The sequence below is a fragment of the Salarias fasciatus genome, chromosome 5, assembly GCF_902148845.1.
Source record: "Salarias fasciatus chromosome 5, fSalaFa1.1, whole genome shotgun sequence".
NCBI lineage: Eukaryota > Metazoa > Chordata > Actinopteri > Blenniiformes > Blenniidae > Salarias > Salarias fasciatus.
Window position 1 is genome coordinate 32,146,128 of NC_043749.1, and position 14,634 is coordinate 32,160,761.

At 52.9% G+C, this 14,634-nt stretch overlaps 1 protein-coding gene across 3 annotated transcripts in view; it reads right to left on the reverse strand.

Moving 5' to 3' along the window:
• chd6 (chromodomain helicase DNA binding protein 6) overlaps positions 1–14,634 on the reverse strand; it is a 61,152-nt gene that overhangs the window by 31,544 nt on the left and 14,974 nt on the right. For all 3 annotated transcript variants that reach the window (XM_030091351.1, XM_030091350.1, XM_030091349.1), the window contains exons 3-6: positions 5,373–6,045; positions 1,604–1,745; positions 462–615; positions 80–229 (exon numbers count right to left, since the gene is read on the reverse strand). In XM_030091351.1, the coding sequence (XP_029947211.1) occupies positions 80–229; positions 462–615; positions 1,604–1,745; positions 5,373–6,045 (1,119 nt within the window). The remainder of the gene's footprint in view (positions 1–79; positions 230–461; positions 616–1,603; positions 1,746–5,372; positions 6,046–14,634) is intronic.

Below are 14,634 nucleotides of genomic sequence, written 5' to 3' on the forward strand. Positions count from 1 at the left end.
TGAACCCAGAACACCGAGGGGTTATTACACACACACGCACGCACACACACATGGAAACAGCTCCCGAGGCCACACCCACCTCGGCCTGCCAGGCCAGCGCCGTGGCGTTCAGGGCGGAGATGCGTCCCGCCCCCAGGACGGCGATGGTCTCCCCGTCGTCGTCCACCACCTTGAAGTCCAGGTCCTCGTTGTACTTCCTCCGTTTGACCTGCCGCCCCGAGCGCCGCTTCTGCAGGGGGGCGGACAAGCACAGCGTCAGCGTCCCGGCCAGAGGGACGGACACCGGCAGAGACAGAAAGGCATCGTGGGAGTTTTGACCATTAACTCCAGCTCTCAGTCTATTTCATTGTGATCGGCCGACTCTCCAAGTGGAACGTTTTGGCCCGCGGGACACCCGTTTGGCCCCCCGATGTGTGCATGTGTGCGCACAGCGCGGTCTGCCGTGCACGGCGGAGACTCACGGCGCTGTCCAGGGCGTCCTGGCTGTCCTCGCCGCCCATGGCGAGCGCCGACGGTGAGGTAGTGTCGTCACTCTCCGCCCCCTCCTGGGCCGCCAGCCCCGCGTTTCTCCTCTTCCCCTTCTTCTTCTTCTCCACCGGCGCCGCGCCCGGATCTCTGCCGCAAGACAAAACTCATCAGGACCGGCTCAAACCCTCACCATCAAAACAACAACAAACAGGAAGTAAAGATTCTCCGGTTTCCTGTGGTCTACACCAGGGGTGTTCAACCCGCGGCCCTGGAGCCACACGTGGCTCTACAGTCCCTCTGCAGCGGCTCCACAAAGCTTCACCAAATGAAAGGTGAACGAACATTGAACTCTTGGTCATATTTACACACTACCATTCACAACGATCCATCACTCTGTGGCAAAAGGGATTAAAAAAACGTACAAGCAACATTTTTAACAACCGCTAAAACCACAATAAATGGGGAGAAAAGTGAGAGAACGGCTTAAAAAATGTGAAATGTCAAGAATTTCTACAAAACAGAACATAAATGTTTGGAAAACAGCTGGAAAACTGCCTAAAATAAGCTCAAATTGTCAAAACTCCTAAAATTTCAACAAAAAAATAGTTGAAAACAGGAGCAAACTGTTGAAATGGGGTACAAATATAGGTTCAATTTAATAAAATGTTCACTATTCTGGACTGCAGCTAAAACTTCATAAATGCATCATCACATCTACTTCTGTCTGTGAAGCTTCTGGAGCTGCTTTCGCCTCGTTTCAAGGTTCTATGTTCTTTATGCTCCCGAACAGCAGGAAGTCACTGAGACGGTTCTTTTGGTGGGAACGGCTGCAGATCCCTGGTTTAGTCGGTTGTTGGGCCTGGAGATGTAACTGTAAATACCACGTTAGACCACCAGATGTCACCGTAGGACAGCATTCCTGCTGTGCTACAGCAGCACAGGGAAACAGAACCGTCATGCCCCCTGTAGAACACCGCCGAACAGAAGCTGCTCGTCCAAATCTAGAGAATCAGTTGGTCCGAGACTGTGAATGAACCCAACATGACCTGGACATGACCCCGGCTGACCCCGGCTGCTGAGCGTGCGTGTGTGTGCGTGCGTGCGTTGCCATGGCGCCCCTCCCTGCGGGCCTCACCTGGGCTTGCGGCCCCTCTGCCGGGGCGCGGCGGCGGCCGGCGTCCTGCTGCTGGCTTGGCCGTGGTTCCTGCCGTGGCCTTGGTGCTGAGTCTGGATCTTACTGTGGTGTCCGTGGGCGGGGACGGGGGTGGGGACAGGCGCTGCGGGGGGCGGAGACACGGCGGCAAAATGACATGTTTCATTATGACTTCGACATGTGGCGGATTTCTGACTCTACACCCGATTCTCTTCACTCGGCAGGGGTTTGGTGACGGAGCTCCTCCCCCGAGTGACATAGCTCCTCCCCCTGTCTCTAAGGAGCGTCCAGCCCCCCAACACAGGAAGCTCATTTCAGCCTCTTGAATCTGGATCTGGTCCTGTGGGTCCTGACCCAGACTCGGGACCAGAGGTGAGGGGGGGACATGGACTGACGGTGAATCCAGAGCTTCGCCTTTCGGCTCCTTCTTCACCACGACGGACCCAGATGCTGCTCCACCCTCCTGTCAGTCTCCTCCGCCCGAGAACAAGACCCTGAGATACTGGGACTCCTCCACCTGGACCAGAGTCTCTCCACCGACATGGAGAGGACAGACCACCTTCTTCTGGTCCAGGACCAGGGCCTCAGATCTGGAGGATCTGATCCTCATTCCTGTCGCTTCACACTCGGCTGCAAACCGCCCCAGTGCATGATGGTCCAGGTTCCGTTGAGCCAACAGAACAACATCATCTGCAAAAAGCAGAGATGAAATCTTGTGGTCCCCAAACCCGAGCCCCTCTGGCCCGTGGTCCCTGAACCGGACCTCCTCCGGCTCCTGGCTTCACCTAGAAATTCTGTCCATAAAGATTCTGAACAGAACCGGTGACAAAGGGCAGCCCTGCCGGAGTCCAGCATGAACCAGGAACAGGTCTGAGTTACCGATGGCAATGCGGACCAGACTCCTACTCCGGTCATACAGAGACCAGATGGACCTGAACAAGGGGCCCCGGACTCCGTATTCCTAAAGCACCAGAAGACGCCACAAGGGACGCTTGTGCCGGGCGATATGGCCTCAAATCAATATCACGATATATTGAACAGTTCACCTCGATAAATGGACCATAACTACTTGGGGGGGGGGGGGGGGGGGGGCAATCAATCACAGCTTTATTGTACTGGAATAAACTTCTGACAGTTTACTGTGGGCTCAGGTGGTGCAAACATTATTATTATCATATTTCTCATTATATGGGGTCAATTTTCTTGAAATTCTATTAGATTTATCAAGATTAGGGTACAAAACATCTATGTGTCCTGACTTTCACAGCAGCAGACGTCCAGATCCGACAGAACGCTGCTGGTGATGTAAATGTCTTCTCTGTGGGCTTTAGGGAAAATCCCATGACTGAAGATTATGGGAAATTATAAATGTTACGAGGTTCCAGATGTTTCCAGGGTGACGTGGTGTTATGAGCAGCTGCGAATGGAACACAACTGGACGCCTACCTGTACCCGAGCTACAGATGAGCCCAACTTGTTTGTTTACATCTCCTCCTCAGTTTCCTGTCCACACAGCATCGCTTCAGGAAATGTCTACATCCACGCCACATAAAAAGGACTCCAAACGATGTAGTTCCCCTGCCACGCCTTCAGATGGCGCTGTCACTCTGACACAGAAGCTCCAAAATGGAGAAGAAGACACGGAGCAGGACTCGGAGCTGCACATGCAGCGTGATGTAAACAAACACAACACCAGAACATACGGCCTGATCAATAAAACAGCATGAGGAGCTTCTGCAGGAAAAATCAGCCAATCAGCTGATGAGGAGTTTCACTGTCCGGGACGGCCGACCAGCATTAATCTGCAGCCCTGCAGGCTGTTAGCCTGTAGCCTTTAGCAGCTAAACTAGCATGTGGCCATGCTGTGTGTCCAGAGATCACGTCTGCTGGTTGTGATGCTCAGTCTGCTCTGCTTCAGCTTCCTCTGCTGGCTGCTGGGATTTTAAACAGGCGTTGGTGGAGTCGCGCAGTGCAGCGTCTTAAAGGGACGTGAACACAGCCCACCTACACAGCTAAAGCGGACTTTTTTTTTTCATTTTTTTATAATACGGAATTTACCGAAGTGGACAAAATGACGTCGGTTATCGCGGTAAAATTTCGGTATCGATAAATTTTCGGTATATCGCCCTGGCCTAAGGGACGCGGTCCAACGCCTGCTTCAAATCCACAAAACACATGTGGACTGGTTGGGCAAACTCCCACGAACCCCCGAACCCCTATGGAGGGTCTAGAGCTGGTCCAGGGTTCTGTAACCAGGACGAAAACGTCATTGTTCCTCCTGGATCCGAGGTTCCACTATCGGTGGAATCCTCCTCTCCAGGACCTGGAATAGACTTTCCCAGGGAGGCTGAGGAGTGTGACCCCTTATAGTTGGACCAAATCCTCAGCTCCCCCTTTTTTAAAAAGAGGGACCACCACCCTGGTCTGCCAGTCCAGAGGTTCTGTCCTCGACCGCCACGTGATGTTAGAGAGACGAGTCAACCAAGACTAGAGCTGGGCGGTATAAACGGTATAAACCGTATGTGATATAAATTTGGCCCACGGTAGGGATTTTGGTCATACCGCCCAACCGCAGTAGCACATTACGTCCTCTAGGATGGTTCGCTGCAGAAGAAGTACACAACAACAGCGATGGCTGCTTCACTCAGGCAGTAACTCCGTCCATCAACCTGTCAGCATCCAGCTCCTCCTGAACCGCCTTCATTACCTGTGAAACACCTGGAACCCTCTGATCCAGAGAACAACCTGAGCCCTGCAGCTCCTGCTGCCTTCAGGGACGCTTCGTAAAACTAGCTGCTGATAGCGGTGCCTCAGTCAGCTGTTAGCCACCGACGAACGGGGATCAGTCAAAAAAAATTGGCACGACGCCAAATCTAGTCACCGACCCCTGATCTGTCATCTGGACCTGGTTTGGATTCAAAGTAACTTGACTTCTGTTATTTAATAGTTTAAAAATTACTTCCTGTTTCCATGCTTTCACCATGGGCTGTGGTAGCCATTACAAGACTGCTAGGCTGAAATTTATGTATCAAATTATACCGTGATATATACCGTCTACCGTGTAAGTTTCAAATCACACCGTGATACACATTTTAGGCCATATCGCCCACCCCTAGCCAAGACAGTCCTAACATCCAGAGACTGAAGGTCCTCAAGGCGAATCTGATCCAGCCCCGGTACATTGAGACCGAGGAGCTGACCAACCAGCTCGGAGACCTCAGCCCCGGTGATGGTGAGTCCACCTCTGAGTAGGGCCAGTCCCGAATATCCGAAAATTCGGTCGCTATGATGACACTTAGCGAATAATTTCACGATCCGAGGATTCGCACTCCCGACAGTCTGCTGTCTCCGCCCACCAGTGTCTCCCTCTCTGGGTGTCGTTGTGGGCGGAGCTACAGCCTGATGGATTCACACTGTCACTTTTCAAAGCAGCGTCCGGCGTGTTTGTTTGCTGCGGCGCTCCGGCGTATGCGTAGACCCGCGGCTCGCCATAACTGTATCTATCCTCCCTCCCCAGCTCAGGCTCCTCCCCCCCAACGAGGGGACGTTCCAGGTGCCTAGAGCCGGTCTCTGTGTCCGGGGATACCCAGGCCGAGTTCCAGGGTGGGGTCCTGGCTGCACCATACCAGAGACACACCCCCACACACACACCCCCACACACACACACACACACACACACACACACCCCCACACACACACACCCCCACACACACACACACACACACACACACTGAAGGAGAACCGGTCCCACCTTGACCGGGAGGAGTTGGAGGGAGGACCTGGACTTTGGGTTTCCTCCCTCGTTTTCCAGGAACCTTGACAGGCGCCTGTGCTGGGTGATGAGCGGCGGCGGCATGCCCCGGCGGCCTGCCGCCATGTTTGAGCTCCGTCTGAGTCCCGCTCCTCCTGCCCTCCTTCCTCTTGGTCCGTCGCTCCTTCCGGTCCCTGCCCTCCTTGGGCTCCTTGCTCCTCCTCAGCGTGAGCACCGTCGTCGCCGCCGCCTGCTGCTTCTCCTCCCGCCGTTTCTTTGGTTTGCTGCTGTCTTTCTCCTCCGCCGCCGCTCCGCCCCTCTCCCATTCCCTCTTGTCCTTTTTCTTTCGTTTCTTCTTCACCCGGCCGCCGCCGCCGCCCTCGTCCTCCTCGCCGACGGACGCCGGGGGCCGGCCGGCTCCCCCGGCGTGCCTGGCGGCATGGGTGCCGACCGCCACGCAGTGATTGGACGCTGCCGTGCTGCCCACGGGGGTGAGGAGGCGGAGCTGGTCCTTGGTGCTCACCACCAGGTGGCCCCGCGGGATCGTGGGAAGGGCGGCTTGTGCGTTGCTGCTTTGGTCCGAGGAGGAAGAGGAAGAGGAAGAGGAGGAGGAGGAGGAGGAGGCTGCAGCGGAGGCCGGAGGTGGAGTGTGCTTCAGGAGGCCAGTGAACATCTGAGGAACAGAGAGAGACCTCAGATCAGCAGAGGTCAACAGCACAGAGGTCAACCAGGTCAGCCAGCCAGTAGGGCTGGGCGGTATGACCTAAGAGTCATACCACGGTATAGATTAAATCCCTTCACAGTAATGGTGTATTCCGCGGTATAAACGTTGTAAAAACCTATAATGAAGTATTTCTGAATGGGTTCTGTAGTTTAATTCACCTGCATTTGCACTTCATGCCACTAGGTGTGCTGTTGGCTTGTTCAACCTTATTTTCACACAGACACCACAGAAGAAGAAGAAGGAGGCCCCTGAAGCCAGGCTCTCTGCAGGTTGTTAGAAAGAGTGTTCAGCCGGCAGGACGTGACGCGAAGGAGCTGGAACATGTTCGATGAGGCGATGCTCCGTTTTTCAGTAAAAGAGAAGAACTGAACGATATTTTCCGCACATTTCATTTATGCAGCAGCAGTTAAACGGTATCAGGTGAGACGACGGCAGAGCGCACATCTCTACCGTCACCTATCATTTCTATCGTTTCTACCGTCGTACCGAGCATACCGCGCAGACCTACAAACAGTTCAACCTCAACCCTATCCTAACTTTGAGTGAAAACATTTCTGCGAGTTTCATGAAAATTTCACGTTTACATGACGACATTTTGAAAACAATGTGTGTTCACACAGAAACTGCACCGAACACGAAGTGATGCAGTTTTCATGTTGAGCCATTAAGAGGCTGCCGCTGGTTGTTGATCCAATCACACACACACACACACACACACACACACACACACACACACACACACACACACACACACACACACACACACACACACACACACACACACACACACACACCACACACACACACACACACACACACACACACACACACACAAATAATAAATATAAAGCAGTCTGTGTCCGAGCAGAGCTGGTCTGAGCATGAACCAAAGAAACTCCCTGAAAACCACAGCTGGCCGTCTCCATGAGGACCAGGTCTGGGGTCTTATGGACAGGAGGGCTGGAGACTCGCTCTGATCCGGAACAGACTCAAACCAGACCTCCTGGTCTCCTCAGCTGCTCAGGAAGTTCCCCTGCTGAGGAGGTGCTCAAGTGAGGAGGCCTCTTCCTGAGGACCTCAGAGGTCCAGATCACAGAGTAGACCTCTTCCTGAGGACCTCAGAAGTTCAGATCACCAAGGCTGAATCCCATTTCCCCCCTCGGCCCCACCCCTCCGTTTTGTGCGTTCACGTGGAGGGGGAGGGGCGTTCCGATTGTCATCATGACGGAGGGGGGGGGGGCTGGTCACCCCTCCAAACGGAGATTCTCCCGAGGCTCACTCCAAACGGAGGGGTATGATGCAGTGGCGGCCGGTGGCGAGGGGCGTTTGTTTTGTCCGCCTACACCGTCAAGGCGGGCGGGGTTAGTTCACTTCCGCATTGGCGGAAGCGCTCGTTTCCACACCCGCGCATTCCAGACACAATGGATAGACGATTTTTTTTAAATAAACTGGTTTCTTCAACACTGCCCACCGCCTGGAATGCGTGGGTGGGAAAGGAGCGCTCCCACCAATGCGGAAGTGAACTGACCCCGCCCGCCACTCACGGTGTAGGTGGACAAAACAAGCGCCCCTCGCCACCGGATGACAGATTTCCCAAAAAGCCTTCCAAGATTGGCAAGATGGCGGCGTCCGCAACGAAAGAAGTTCATCAATGTCAGTATTTTCTCAATAAAGTTTTAAAATGTAAGAAAAACATTCTTCTTCGGCAAACAATTGTCGCATCTGCTACGTCATCGGCAGCGGCAACTCCTGATGACGTACGCGATTGTCGAAGGGGTGTTCCAATTCGGAGGGGTTTACTTTCGGCCCTCCGCCTTAGCACTGCGTTTCAAAGGGGGAGGGCTAGAAAGAGAAATGGGATTGGGCCCGAGTAGACCTCTTTCTGAGGACCTCAGATGTCCAGATCACTCTTCCTGAGGACCTCAGAGGTCCGGATACTGTCTCTCTCATTGGCCTTCAGATCCTCCTGAAGGCCACGGCACCACCAGGATCCAAGGATCTGTTTCCTGGATCCCAGTCTTCGGCTCAGGCTCCAGAGGAGCGTCTTGAATCCTCCTGTCGGGGACTAACAAGGCTCCGCCGATGGATCCCAGCAGGGAACCAGTCTGCAGGTCAGAGTCAGCAGGGCAGCGGCAGTTCAAGGAAATGAAAACTGAAACCGGCCCCCCTGGACCAGGACCGGGACCGGCCCCTCCAGGCCCCCCAGGACCCTCCAGGAGGTTTAGAAACTACCCAGCAACAACCAGACAATCAGGGAGAACATCGATACTCTGCTCCGATCCATGATCCCTGACCTCCCATCTGAAGGTCACATCCAGAGGCCAGACCATAACCTGCGTGTGTGTGTGTGTGTGTGTAAGAGTGTGTTGCAGGCTGTCTGCGAAATCATGACAGTTCCTATGACAGTGAAGCAGGGGGCACAATAAGGCACGGGAAACTGGCTGTGGCGCACGCGCACGCACGCGCACGCACACGCACACACAACAGGTCAATCCGATGTGGAGTGACCGCCAGAGTGACGTCTGCACATGTTTGCGTCTTCCATGCAAACCTCCCGCCCGTGTGTTAATTCTGTCCCCATGGTGTGTGTGTGTGTGTGTGTGTGTGTTTAAATGCGGTACAGACAAACCAACCTGTAGCCGTGATGCTAATGCCGATGTGCGTCTCACACAGGTATGAGGGCTACACACACACACACACACACACACACACACACACACACACACACACACACACACACACACACACACACACACACACACACACACACACACACACACACACACACACACACACACACACACACACACCACACACACACACACACACACACACACACGGGGGCCTCGTTGGTTCGGGGGGGGTATCAGGGCCGTTGCCATGGAAACTAGCTCTCCGTGCCAAAGCTGCTGGGACTGGGGAGGTGGACGTAAACACGCGGTCGCCATGGTAACCCTTCGGCTGCCGGCTGCGGTGCCTGACACGTCACCGTTCATCAGTCTGCAGCGAGTGTTCCAGATCGGCCATCGATGGCGGCTGAGCGTTTCGAGTGTTCCTCGCCTGAACCTGGAGCCCGACCGAGACGGCTTTTTGAGGCCGATGTCGATTCCCATGTTTGACAGTAAAAAATACAGATGTCCGATGTATCAACCGATTCATTTACAAATTATTTGATGAATAAAATTTGAATATATAATGGTCACAAACAGTCCGACACTAAGGCCCAGTCCCATTTCTCTTTCTGGCCCTACCCCTATGAAACGGAGTGCTAAGGGGTAGGGCAGAAAGTAAACCCCTCCGAATTGGAACACCCCTCCGACAATCGCGTACGTCATCAGTAGTCGCCGCTGCCGATGACGCAGCAGATGCGACAATTGTTTGCCGAAGAAGAATGTTTTTCTTACATTTTAAAACTTTATTAATTGACAAAATACTGACATTTATGAACTTCTTGCGTTGCGGAGGCCGCCATCTTGCCGATCTTGGAAGGCTTTCTGAGAAATCTGTCATCCAGTGGCGGCGGTGGCGAGGGGCGCTTGTTTTGGTCGCCTGGACCGTCACTGGCGGGCGAGGTCAGTTCACTTCCGCATTGGCGGTGGCGCTCGTTTCCCACCCGCACATTCCAGGCAGGCAGTGTTGAAGAAACCAGTTTATTGAAAATAATCGTCTATCTGTTATGTTTGGAATGCGCCTGGAATATGTGGGTGTGGAAACGAGCGCCCCCGCCAATGAGGAAGTGAATTAACCCCGCCCGCCAGTCATGGTTTACGCTGACAGAACAGGCGCCCCTCGCCATCGGCCGATACCCCTCCGTTTGGAGTGTGCCTCTCGAGAATCTCCTCTTGGAGGGGTGACTGGCCCTCCTTCTTGGCCCTACCCCTCCATCATAATGACAATTGGGACACTCATACCCTCCACGTGAACGCGCAAAACGAGGGGAAGGGCCGAGGGGTGAAATGGGATTCAGCCTAATATTACTGCATAACAACACACAGTGCGATGCCGTTACAGCCTGTGTCACGTTGTAGTAGTTTCTGCCAAAGTAAAACTGAGAGTGACATCATCATGACATTATGACATCATTGCTTCATGACATCATGACGGTTGCTGAACATAGACAGTAATGGTAATCATCATTATGATTATTATTATTATTATTCCCGTCCGCTGGGATCCGCGCAGATTGATCCGCGGACGTCTTTGCTGCACCCAGATTTTGTGACCGCACTGCACGTGTGCGCTGCTCGCGCCGGTATACGCAGGCGTCAGAGCGCCGCAGCAAACAAAACACGACGGACGCTACTTTGAAAAGTGACTGTGTGAAGACATCAGGCTGCAGCTCCGCCTACTCTGTCGGGACGGCTGAGAAGGTCTGCCGACAGAAGTGAAAGTAGCTAAAAGCTCGGACGCTGCCTCGCGATTCAGAAACAGAAAAAAATAAACTCTGATACTAAATGACAATAGATTGACAATATTTGTGCCTCAGTTTCTTTAAATAAGATTTAATAAAAGAGCCGATTGTGCTGGAAAAGCTCCCTGAGGATGCGTGGATCAGTGCGTATGCTCCAAAGCAAACATATGAAGCATGGACTAGCCCGAGCTCCTCCTACTGAGAAAACAGCAGTGAGGACTGAGGATATGGATGGAGTCAGAGCTCCCTCTGGTGGACAAACAGAGCAAGGACATTATTCTACACGACTCAGACACTTCCGCATCCATACTGTTTTACAAGAAATAAAGAATATATCGGTGTTCCAACGGCAAAAACCCAGCCGATGATGATTATTTTGAAAAGGGCTGATATTGGCCGATATAACCGGCCGGCCGATGAATCGTTTGAGCCCTACCTGAAACACCTGAACCAGCTCCACACAGACGAGTCAGGATCCTTTCAAATGGATGGAAACCCAAAACCCCAACCCCGATTCAACACAGGTTTATTTAAAAAGCACCACAAACGGGCTTGTCACTCCCGGGCACTGTTGGAGGAAAACCAGCGGCTCCATCCATGGAAACAATCTGATCAGGCCATCCAATCGACGGCTGACCACGCCTCCTGAAGCCAATCCAACCAATCACATCACTTCCACAAATTTCCACTCAACTTTATCTATAAAGCACTTCAAAACCACCACGGTGGCAACCAAGAGCTGAACTCAATAGGCAATAGAATGTGAAACCACATAAAAACAACCGTTTCCAGTGAAAACGGAACACTTATCTAGTGTGTTGGGGTCTGTTTACACAACTACGCTGCTTGGAGAGACTTTATGAATAAAGCTCCCATAGAACAGAAGCCTTTTGGAAAACACACCGACTCTGCCATCCTATAAATGAGTGAAAGCCAGAGAGAACCAGGGTTTTTGAAAACGCTCTGACCCCATCGTGGTGTAGACGAGTGAAAACATTTCTGGAAACGCTCAGCGGACGGACATGTTCGTCACGTCTCTATTTAAACGCACTTCACTGAAACCAAAATGCAAAAATGATGCTTTCACTTCAAACGCCGTGGCGCAGCAGGGAGTCTCACTGCAGCTTCAACTTTCATGGATCGCACAGAAAGGTCGAGTTAGAGAAGAACGGACCGAGCAGTAAACGCCGGTGTCATCGGCGTAAAGGGAGTATCATTCACACTGCCGTGATGGAGGAGACGGGTGGAATGGGGAGGCCAGCCGATGGATGTGGTTGTCCTCCCTGGGTGGAGGCGGAGCGTCCTGTCAGGTGAAGATGCTAACGTGGCCAGGTTGGCGAGCAGCGGTCCAGTGCTGAGAGTGGCCCCGCCCCGCCTCCACCCGGGGAGGACGACCACATCTATCGGATGGCTCCGCCCGTCTCCTCCAGATGGCACAGCTGAAGGAACACGGTTTGAAACCAGCAGCGCCTGGTGAGGCACACCGGCACTCCAGGGTCGGAATCCAGAGAACACACACCACGGACACAGATCCCGTGCTCAGAAATGAGCCCACAAACACACACAGCCAGGTAACCTACAAGCTAAAATTAGCCGCAAAGCTAACCGAGGCTCAGTATTGACTGGAGCTGCTGCTGCCATCCATCTCCCCACACACACAGACACACACAGACACAGACACACACAGACACAGACACACACAGACACAGACACACACACACACACACACACAGACACACACACACAGACACACACACACACAGACACACACACACACACAGACACACACACACACACACACACACACACACACACACACACACACACACACACACACACACACACACACACACACACACACACACACACACAGTCTCTCTGTCGCCAGTATAGACCATTCACTGCAGTCTCATCAATGCAGCTGGTTCCTGTCATGGCAGCAGAGTTTGAGGATGTGGTTCAACACCGCCGTCCTTCATGGAGGATCACACACAACCAGGTGTGTGTGAGGGCTCCCAGGTGTGTGTGAGGGCTCCCAGGTGTGTGTGAGGGCTCCCAGGTGTGTGTGATGGCTCCCAGGTCAGTTCGGCCATCAGATGGTGATAACATGAAAACTCCAGGTTTGAACCGCTTTTATCTGATTTGCAGGTGAAACCTGGAACTATGGGGAACGATTCAACGGCTGAAAACAGAACCGGGACCTGCAGGAGGGAGAACCGGTTCATCGCCCGAGGCAGTCAGGTCTCAGGACACACGACGGTGCTCAGAGAGACTGGGACAACTTTTTGAAAACGCTGTGTGAACAGGCGATAACGGAAACGTCTCACCCTCATTTTACAGCATCGCCGCCGTCTCGCCCTCTTCTACAATTCAACAATTTTATCTAGCAGACCCTTTGTCAAAGCGACGTACAACACTGGGGGAAATTCAGGGTTCAGTTTTCTGCCCAAGGACACTTTAACATGCAGACAGGGGGAGACAGAAATTGAACTCACAACCTCCCAATTGTGGGACGAACGCTCGCCCCATTAAGCCACAGCCGCCCTCTTCTCTCCCTCGTCTTGCCCTTATCTCGGCCTCGTCCTGCCATTGTCTCATCCCCCGTCCCGCCCTCCGTCCCCACCCTCGTCTCGCCCCTGTCCCCGCCCTCGTCTCGCCCCCCGTCCCCGCCCTCGTCTCGCACCCCCGTCCCCGCCCTCGTTCCGTCCCCGCCCTCGTCTCGCCCCCCTCTCGGCCCTTCATCTCAGCCTCCGTCTCAGCGGCGCCGAGGCCGGCCCACATTCTGCTGTGTCACCTCGCTGCTCTTCTGCTCAGCTTGACTCACATACTGGAGAACATCAGGAGGCCGTCCAGACGGAACCAAGAAGACTGAGACCCAGAGACAAGCCGGCAGAGCTGAGTGACCAGAGTGAGCAGAGGAGTGACCAGAGCTGCGAGTTACCAGAGGAGTGACCAGAGGAGTGAGCAGAGGAGTGACCAGTAGCAGCAACTCATCTGAACAAACGTTTCTCCTGACTGCAAAGCAGAATGTTCTGCTTTAAATCATTAAAATAAGAATCTAGTGACCTCATTCAGCAGAGTCACCAGCAGCGTCAGATCACACACAAACACACACACACACGCGACTAGGGCATTAACAGACACTTCGACTAGTCGACTTCCGTAGCACAAGTCGACGTAAATTTGGACGAGTCGAAAAGTCATAGGTTATTCTTTCTCTCACCTGATCACCCGACAGTGCGCAAGTCTCCATCCAGCGCGTGTGGATGTGCTCATCTTCCTCCATGAAAACATGAAGCGCAAGCCCAAGAATGTGAGGGAAGGTGACCCAGAGTAGGACTACTAAACTGATTGTGATCTAAGAATATTACAACAATAAGGATTATTTTTTACTAGGAGTGTAACGGTATTTGTATTCGTCCCGCACCGTCACGGTACGGGGGTCACGGGTCGGCACACACAATCACACGACGAATACACGAGTGAGCAAAAGAGTCTTGATTCCAACCTTAGGTGGCGGTAAAGAGCCTAAAAGATGCCGGCAACCATCATTACCACAGAAGAAGAAGAACAAGCAGGTCCAAACATGAAAAAACAAAGAAGAAAGTACGAGCGGAATGAGGGATGCAGCGTGTGGCAGAGCGGACTAAACGGGGGAGTATTTGTTCCGCATGCGTTCCCTCATACGGAGTGACGTGTGACGTGCCAGTAAACGGGAAGCAGCACAGTCAAAAAACCAGCAGAAGTGGTTGAAAAACACTTTTTTAATTAAAAAACCCCGACAGATAAAACACTGGAGAGGCGAGATGGAACCAAATCGCGCAACAGCAAATTGTATAAAGAGCTCCATAGCAGAATACAAGTGATCGCCGGCTGGTGTTATGGATTAACTGGTTCCTGTGTTAACGAATGACGGCGGAGGTCTGTGTAGACACATGCTGATTATAGCAGTTGTTAAAGTCAGACTCACAAAAGACTTTAAACGTATACACCAGGTGCCAACCTCCGCTCATAAAACATGAAGATAATACGAGGTGCAAAAAGGCTGTAATTCCAGAGAGATTCCGGCAGGGGGCGATGATGCTGGTTTCAAAAAGAGCCCCGGTCCCATTGGAACCCATTCAAAA